At 45.6% G+C, this 8,725-nt stretch overlaps 1 protein-coding gene across 1 annotated transcript; it reads left to right on the forward strand.

Annotated features, from left to right (window-relative positions):
* Window positions 1-6,194: 6,194 nt before the first annotated feature.
* LOC104070264 (keratin, type I cytoskeletal 42-like) lies at window positions 6,195-8,526 on the forward strand. The gene is made up of 6 exons (XM_009579063.1): window positions 6,195-6,461; window positions 6,840-6,922; window positions 7,199-7,355; window positions 7,451-7,612; window positions 7,941-8,066; window positions 8,204-8,526. The coding sequence occupies exons 1-6, from the start codon at window positions 6,288-6,290 to the stop codon at window positions 8,462-8,464; spliced, it is 963 nt and encodes a 320-aa protein (XP_009577358.1). The 5' UTR covers window positions 6,195-6,287; the 3' UTR covers window positions 8,465-8,526.
* Window positions 8,527-8,725: the final 199 nt, after the last annotated feature.

Here is an 8,725-nt window from a genome sequence, read left to right on the forward strand (position 1 = left end):
GGATGCCATCATGCAGTCTGTACACGTTTAATAAAGCTTTTTTCCTTGTTCATGCAACTGCAGACTTGTCTGTCACTGATACATGATCTCTCAAAGCCTCAGGGCGTGTGTTTGTGCCAGGGAAAGTCCTAAGAAACCACAAGAAGAAGCCAGCGAGAGGAGGGGAATGGAGGGATATGGGTTCCACTTGGAGCAAAAATAATTTGAGACAGCTTTTTCTTCTGAACTCACTGCTCGTAAATACACAGGACTGACTGAGACATAAACCAGATCAGTTTGACACAAAATGAAGGCAATGATGGGAGGATGATGCTTGAGGTCAACGTGCCACACGACTGATACTTAAAGCCAACAAAATAAAGCTCAGTTCTCTAACTCGTGGTAATATGAAGAATCACTTTCTCCTGTAAGTTGAAGTTAAATGACTTCAACAAGACTACTACTGTCATGTGTACCATTCTGAGACACGAGCACAACATCAGACTGGTTGGCAAATCTTATACATACATGCTTTCTGTCTTACTTGATTGTCTTTAAATCACACTATTAGGCACATTGTACGAAATCTTTATACAGGTCTTTTCATGCTGCCCGAGGGCTGCACTTAACAGGTTCTAAAGTAACCATTGCTTAATCCGCAGAGGGATGAGTAGCAATAACTTTTTATCACTATGGCATCTAGTACATCACTGCTGAAATCCTTCTTGAAACACACGAGCTAGTTATCGTATGTCAACAACGTCTGCAGGCAAGCTGCCATTCAGGATTAGGTGACGCAGCTTGTGCAGCCAGGTCCCAGATCTGCCTCTGCCCACTCCCTTCCTGGAGAGTGACAGGGGAACCAAAGGATGCTGCGCTGGTCGCACATCTGCTGCACGTGTCTTGTGGGCTAGGGAGGAGAGGAAATCATTTTAGACCCAAGAGCCTGATGGAATCACTTAGATCCAACTTCATGCTTTCTAGCCAGCGATACTTGGGAGCTCTGTCCAGTTTTGGACCATGGCCTCATGTTCGTCACCCACCTCAAGAATACAGATTTGGGCCTTAGACAAAAGGAAAAGGTAATAGTTTGTGGTAAATCAGCTTCCCTTTGCTTATAATGATGTACAAGGGGCTTCTGCGGCTGAAGTTAAGCACGCTTGTCTCTTGGATTATTACTGATGATTCATTCTCCCTCAGCCTCCACAAAGGCATTACCGTCCGTATTGGACAATTACAAAGGCACGCTCGCTGGCCTGAAAAGAGTTGATGATGTCATGCTGGGCATGACAAGACAAGCAAAGGAGAAGGAAGGTGATCGAAGAAGTGGGGAACCTGCCAGGTCTTTCCAGAAAAGGGAGTGTGAAGAGATGTTATCATTCTGTATTATTGCTTAGCAATCACAGAAACGGGTAGGAAATGAAACGCAGACCAGAGTGCAGAGTTCATTGACTGTATCATGCTTTTCTCTTTGCTGGAATAACAGACCTTCCTTGCAGAAATAGGAACTCTTCCAACCCAAGTGAGCTAGAGCCATCTCAAAAATAAAAACTAGATCAAGCAATAATGTACTTTAGCATCAAGCTGTCTTAGACTTTATGGCAATGGGCAAGGGTGCAGGCTGGAAATTCTGATTAAACTGCAAATGTGCTATTTTTTTGCCATCAGAAGAGAGTTGTTACATTTCAGTTCTAAATGGCAGCTTTTTAACGCTAGAGCCATCTGCAGAATGCCCCAAGTGTATGAATACAGAAAGGCTTTCTGAAAACCACAGACATTATGGATTAAATAGAAGTAGGATGCTAAAAGAAGATGCCAATCCAAGAGTATCTGGCTCTGCTGGCAGCACAGCAAGGCATGGCCACTTCTGCAGCCAAAAGGACACAAGGGAGAGATTATCAAGCAGCGTATTTAGTTGTCTTTGATATCTGTCACCCAGTGCTAAGATAACCATTTACATCTGTCAGCAGGCATGGCCTGAAATGAATACCTGAGAAGAGCTGGGAGAATAGCTGGGAGGGCTGACGGAAAGCCCAGGTTTGTAATCAGTTGATTCAGTTCCACTGGGAGGATCTTGTCAGGAGTTTTCCTTATTCACCAACATATATTTGCATCAATGAAAAAGGCTTAAATTCTGCATACAGCTCCACAGAACCCTATTATCACAAACAAGAGAGAAGTCCAAGCTCAGCACAAGTAATCACGGTGTTACATTACAGTGCTCTGAAGAAGGAAAATATCACATAACTATTGGGAAATTTATTTTCTATTATTACTCTTCGCTATACACAGTTTCTATCTGTGAAACATGAACAAATTATCACATCCAAGAGATGGACAAACACTGCTTTTGGAGAGCATTTTTCAAATTTTCTGCAAGATGCAAGCACAACAAGAAAAGCCTTATTAGGATTCAGCAAGGAGTTATAGAAGCAAGTCCACAGCGAATAATGGTGAAATTTTAAGGGACAACAAAACAAAAAAGGAAAACCAAGAACATTCTTGAAAGGTATTTCAACGGCTGAGACACAGAGAGAAATATGTAGGATGTGCCAGTGTCAAACTTAATGTATAATAGCAAGAATACTTACGGTGAATAATACTTAAAATGAGTATCATGTTTCCGATCTTTAAAGCTCCATGTTCGCATCAGACAGTTGTTTTTACAATGCCCTTGAGAAGGAGGATTACTGTTATTATTGTTTCCATTCTACAAAGCACGGAACTGAGACTCGGAGAAGCTGAATGATTTGCCTAGAGTGATTTGCAAAGCTGAGATCAGAACCCTAGAGCGTCTGGTGTCACCAGCGAGATGGAGATCAGTTTCAGTACAGCCAATAACATACAGAAAAAAAGTGGAATGACAATTACATCAATAGCCAGATAAGCAAATACTTTGTATTGCTTATAGCAATAGCAAACACCAGAATTTTCCATAGGTGAAACACTGAAATTTAGCCGACGATGAGCAGACATGAGCTAGGCTGCTTGTAGTTCTCACTGCTGTATCAGGGCCTCCTGATCAGGCTCTCCAAGCCAGAGGCCAGCCCTGCGCAGGCTGGAGGGACACACACAAGCCCAAGCTGGCATGCTTCGGGTGCCAGACCGTGCCTGGCTCTCAGCTTCTCTACCCTGGCACTCCCTGGCGGTTGCTTCAAGCCCAAACCTGAGCTCGGGCGGGCAGTCACGCAGGGTGATGGACAGCAGCTCGGACTCCGGCAGGGACTCAGGGTTTGGTGTCGTGCCTGAGTCACCGAGTCTCCAGGGAAGTTCTCTGGGACGTGAAAAGAGCTAATGACTCTGGGAATATTTGTAATAACGTGAAATGCTGGATCTCCTTCTTGGGGGCACGTTATACTTTCTGTACTTTATATGCATTAAGAAACAGTCTTAAGCCTTAAAATGTCCTGAGACTACCAAAGGACTTCCCTCCGGGGAAATCTAATCTTTCTCACTTTCATTGCGCTTTTGAACCTGATAATTTTGTGCAGTAGAAGATCCCTTGGGAATAACTCCACAGTGCCCATCCTCTACCACCATCCTGCTATCCCCTATAAAGCACAGTACAAGACGCAAATGTAAAGCTGAAGTATAATTCCTTTCTTTCTATTTTTTATGAAGCTCATTAAATGGGAACAGCACCTTTGCCTAGGGGAGGCTTTTCTGCTCATTTGTTACTTGAAGTAATAATTTCTCCTTGTCATGCCTGCTGTTTCTGAAATGCCTGCTGGGAAATCCTCGTAAGCCATCATTTCTCTCCTCCTCTTACTCCCTCGGGGCACAACGTTGCCTGCGAGGGGCTCCCAAGTCAACCGAGGACGGATCATCAGAGGCATTGCCCGTGGCTGGCTACAAGGCTGTGGTGAGCAAATTTCCGTCTGCAGACTCCAGTCTGGAAGTCAATGAAAGTTAATTCTGGAAAAAGCCTTCCATTATTCATGTAGATACCATCATTAACAGATCTCCTCATAAAAAAATGAAAATCTCTTTTAATAAAACGAGGACTGTAACTGCTGGCAGGTCTGGAGGTATGCTGTGGTGTAAAAGCAAGGGCTGGTTTTAATAAAAATTTCACATTTTGGAAAGGAAAAAAGCTACCATGAAGAACAAACAAATCCAGTAAAATCAAGAGTGAAATTATTATTCTCCTTTTTCAAAAGTTGTAGAAATTCTAATCACCTTTGGCTACAGAGACCTATGGCAAGGTCTGAAGTTCAAAAAGTAAGAAAGAAACGTGGACATCTCTGCTTAGTTTTCAATAATTGAAAAAAACCCCACTCATTAACATTTTAATTTTTCTCATTGAAAAATGAAGGACTATGTATTTCCAATTAAATGAAATTAAATGTTAGCTCAGCCTTATTTTTACAGTTCTTCTAAGGGAAAAAGACAGATTCTGACCAGTCCTGCTCCAGCAGCGAGAGCAGCTGCAGGGCTGCTGCTGGGCTCCATGGCAGAGGTGCCTGATCCTGACCATGCCACAGCCTCCACTCAGGATCTCACCACCGATGAGGCATGCCATGGCACCATGGCACAGGCTTCACTCGCTAATTATGCGTGTAACAAAGGATGGACATACACAGAATCCACACCACATTTAAGGTGTTCTGGATTTGCAGTGTCAAGATAAAATCCAGACTAATGAACTTACCCAAATGGCATAAGCAATATTTCTGAAAGAGGCTGCACCTGACGCATCCTTTATGTGATGTGTCCAGGTGACCTGGATGCCAAAACCAATGCTGAACAACACATGGGTGAAAGTCAGCCAATATTAGCATGGCTGTATTAATATTATTAATAAAATGAAAGATTCAGATGACAAAACATTTTAATTATTTCCCTTCTTCCTCAATGCAGCATTCCAAGACTAAAAAATAGGTTTAATATCTTTTTTTAAATGAGCTTTTCTAGTGTCTTTTCTAAATTTAACACATTTCCCCTAGATTATATTTGGAGAATTTCCATGGTGTTGGTTGGAACTGGGTTAGACCTATACAGGATCAGGCTGCTTCTGAAATTCTCCGTGTTACTGTTTTAGAAATCTTACGAAACATCTTATGTAGCTGCCCTCTCTTGGCAGTGAATATTCATAGTTAACTGCAACATTTGGTACTCAGGAAATATCCTTTTCTCTTTCATTTTGGAGAAATCTTTGAATATTTTGTCTACCCTCGAAAGCAGCAAAACAAATACCATGGGATCTCCCTTCTGAAAGGGGATGTTTTGATGCATGCAGAAGAAAGAGAAGTAACAAATAATCACTGGTACATTCAAGTGCAATATTTTTCTTTGCACTCCAAGAGAAGAGCATTTCGAGGTCTAATGACCCAGACCCCTCAGTTCTCACTCAGCTGACGGCCACGCAGAATGGGACGGACCCTCGCTGCGGTGCACTTGCAGGGAGGCAGTGTGGTCCAGGGTGGTCTCCTGGCTCCGGTCCCAGGGACCGCAGGGCAGCTGAATGAGGGGGCACCCTCGCTTCTGGTCACAAAGGGGTCGAACAGGCTCCATCAGATAGGACGGCTTTCCCACAGCTTTCACTTTCCGGGTAGACTCGCCCACGTCAGGGATGGATAATTGCTATGGTGTTTCATTCCCCAGGCACTCTCGGGTATCGTCGTTTTTTGTGTCACTGTTGTCTAGCTGTCATCACAAGTCAGACCTGATGATTCAGGAAGTAACATTTTTGATGTAGTTTTGAAACACGCTTCTGTTAACCAAAGCATCTTTCTGTTGTGGGATTTCTGGAGACAAACGCCTTTAAAAAAAAAAAAAGAGTACTAGCCAGGTCATAAGGAGGAAGAATAAACAGCCCTTCTCCGGTGGCAACATCCACAAGGAATGGTATAAATACAGGACTGTGGGGACAGAGGGATCACAATCGGATCCCGCAGCAATCTGTGCAGCTTGCCTTGGGCTCCAAGTTGGATCCTCACGCTCTCACTATGAGCTGTGCCGTCAGGCAGGTCGTTACTACCTGTTCCCAGGGCAGGAGCAGCGCGGGCAGCTCTGCGGCTGGTAGTGGAAGAAAGGTCTCCTCCGCCTCCTCGGGAAGACACGCTGCCTATGACTTAGGTGGTGCGGTTGGCAATTTTTCTGGTGGCAGTTTGAGCGAGGGATTTCTTGGGAAGCAGCTGAGCACTGGCAGTGCTACCGGTGGGAGCTTTGGAGCTACCCAGAGGGCTTGTTCTACCCTTGGATTCAGCGGTGGAGGCATCTGCACTCGAGGCATTGGTGGTGGCTTCACCAGGGCTAGCGCTGGTTGCGGTGATGGGATCTTATTCGCTAACAATGAAAAGGCGACGATGCAGAACCTCAACGACCGCTTGGCCTCCTACCTGGACAAGGTGCGACTCCTGGAGGGAGACAATGCTGACCTTGAGTGCAAGATCCGGGAGTGGTATGCCAAGGTAGGGCCCAGCTGCGAACCACGGGACTACAGCTGTTTTCATAAGGAAATCGAAGACCTTCAAAACCAGGTAAATCATTGTTTTTCAAGAAAATTCTAATATTTCTTCGGGCTTTGCTTTCACATGTGGATGGACCAATGTCAAATGGCAGAGACAATAGCTATGTCTCTGGAGGTGCCCATGAAGCAATAGTTTATATGAAACGGACGGTCTGTGGGAGGAGGACAGTGCATTTACGGAGAACTGGAGTTTCAGCACAGCCTGCTCCACCAAGCTGGCATGCAGGTTTCCCCACTGTAATGCCATCTAACTGATTAATAATCCAAATATATGGAATCATTATAAAATAAGTGGGTTGCATTACCTCAGGTGGATGTTTCCTCCAGGGCCTTCTGTAGCCAGAGGAAGCCACAAGCCCAAATCTCCCTCCTGCATTTTCTCTTCCAGATCCTCTGTGCAGCCATGGAGACTAACAAAATCCTCCTGAATATTGATAACAACAGGATGACTGCTGATGACTTCAGAGTGAAGTGAGTACGGTCCTGTGCTGGACTGAGGGGTTCACACTGCCCATGGAAGGGTAGGTGAGCGATGGTGATGGGGAAATCCTAACACACTGCTTGTCATGCTGCCACATTAGAACGCAGATCTCTGTGAAAGGCATGGATACCATTGACAGTGTTCATAGCATTGCATGCCTGAAGCGAGAGAAGAACTTGGTCCCAAGTTTTTTCCTCACAAACTCAACTCAAGGGTTTGCCATGGTTTACTGACATGCTGACCTTTCTTTGTTGCCTTGGTTTAAGGTACGAGACTGAATGTGGTCTCCGGCAAAATGTGGATGCAGACATTTGCAACTTACGCCCCGTCCTGGATCAGCTGGCCAGCTGCAAGACCGACCTGCAGCTACAGTGTGAGGCTTTAACTGAAGAGATGTGTTGTCTCAAGACAAACCATGAGGAGGTTAGATTGCCCCTTACTCTTAGAGAAATAAGAGGAAAGAAGGAAAGTCCCCCTGAGTGTGAATATTACTGATATGGTGCACGTATTCTCTGCAGGAAATGAACTGCCTGAGGAAACAAGCGACTGGAGATGTGAGCGTGGAGGTCAATGCCTGTCCTGGCCCAGACCTGAGGAAGATTCTGGAGGATCTGAGGTGCCAGTATGAAACGCTGATGGAGCGCAACCGCAAAGAGACTGAGCAGTGGTATGCCTGCAAGGTACTATATACATGCAGAGCTGTACCCTACTCTGCCTGTTGGGGGAAAAAGGGAAAAATGAGAGATTAAGAACACTTACTGGAGATGTCTTAATATCAGCAATTCTGTCATGGATGTGCTCAGCATCTAGTTGTACTGCCCACTTTCAGTGCTCTTCTGTTCATGGCAGAGGGGCCACGCATGGTGTTACAGGAATAAATGGGGGGGCTTTAGATTTGGAAATACTCAGGTGCACTGCAGGGGGTGCACAAGTAGTGTGGAGAAGTCCCTGCCACAACGAGATGCTGTGGCGAGGTGAGGAAAGGGCTGCTCTTTTCTAACTTTGCAGGTGGAGGAGGTGAATCTGGAGGTCATCACAAACAGCCAGGAGATAGAGTCAAGCAACAAACAGGTCACTGAGATGAGACGCCAGCTGCAGGCCTTGGAAATCAATGTACAAGCCCAGCTCACCATGGTAGGTGATGCCACTACGATTCACATCTCAGACTCCCCCGCTCTCTTTAGAAAGCTGCATGACCAGAATTGTACCTGTAACCAGACAGGCTAAGCTTGCAGCATACCCAGGTACCTTTGTGTTGTTTCCATTCTCAGAAAGAAAACCTGGAATCCTCTTTGGCAGAAACCGAATGTCGCTACAACAAATACCTGGCTGAGCTACAGAGCCAGATCTCCTGTGTGGAGCAGCGGCTGGCTGAAATACGAGCAGAAATGGAGTGCCAGAACCAGGAATACAAGACCCTCCTGGACGTCAAATGCCGCTTGGAGCAGGAGATTCAGACCTACCACTGCCTGCTGGAGGGGGGACAGCACGACATCATGTACGCAGACTACAGGCAGACCCGGGCACAGTAAAATCTCTATGCTTTGGCTTACAGGGATATGAAAATTCGTGATACAAATGGTAAAAGCAACACCGTGGTGAGGAACCAGTACTGACCTGTTACCAGACAGAGCCTATTAGCAAACCATGAGGCATTTGAGGATTTGGCTCTGATAAATGTCCAGAGTGCAAGCCAGAGACCATTCCCCGGTCTTGGGCCAGTGAAGGCAGCCGAGAGAGCCCCCAGAGCTGTCCCAGCCACCTGGGCAAGGTGCAGCACTGCAGCTCGTTAA

The sequence above is a fragment of the Fulmarus glacialis genome, unplaced genomic scaffold, assembly GCF_000690835.1.
Source record: "Fulmarus glacialis isolate BGI_N327 unplaced genomic scaffold, ASM69083v1 scaffold46525, whole genome shotgun sequence".
NCBI classification, from domain to species: Eukaryota; Metazoa; Chordata; class Aves; order Procellariiformes; family Procellariidae; genus Fulmarus; species Fulmarus glacialis.

Excerpts from the sequence above, each read along its gene's own strand:
- LOC104070264 (XM_009579063.1), top strand. The coding sequence starts at position 6,288 with ATGCAGAACCTCAACGACCGCTTGGCCTCCTACCTGGACAAGGTGCGA. Across the intron at positions 6,462-6,839 it reads TCGAAGACCTTCAAAACCAG|ATCCTCTGTGCAGCCATGGA; the intron begins GTAAATCATTGT and ends TTTCTCTTCCAG. Across the intron at positions 8,067-8,203 it reads TACAAGCCCAGCTCACCATG|AAAGAAAACCTGGAATCCTC; the intron begins GTAGGTGATGCC and ends TTCCATTCTCAG.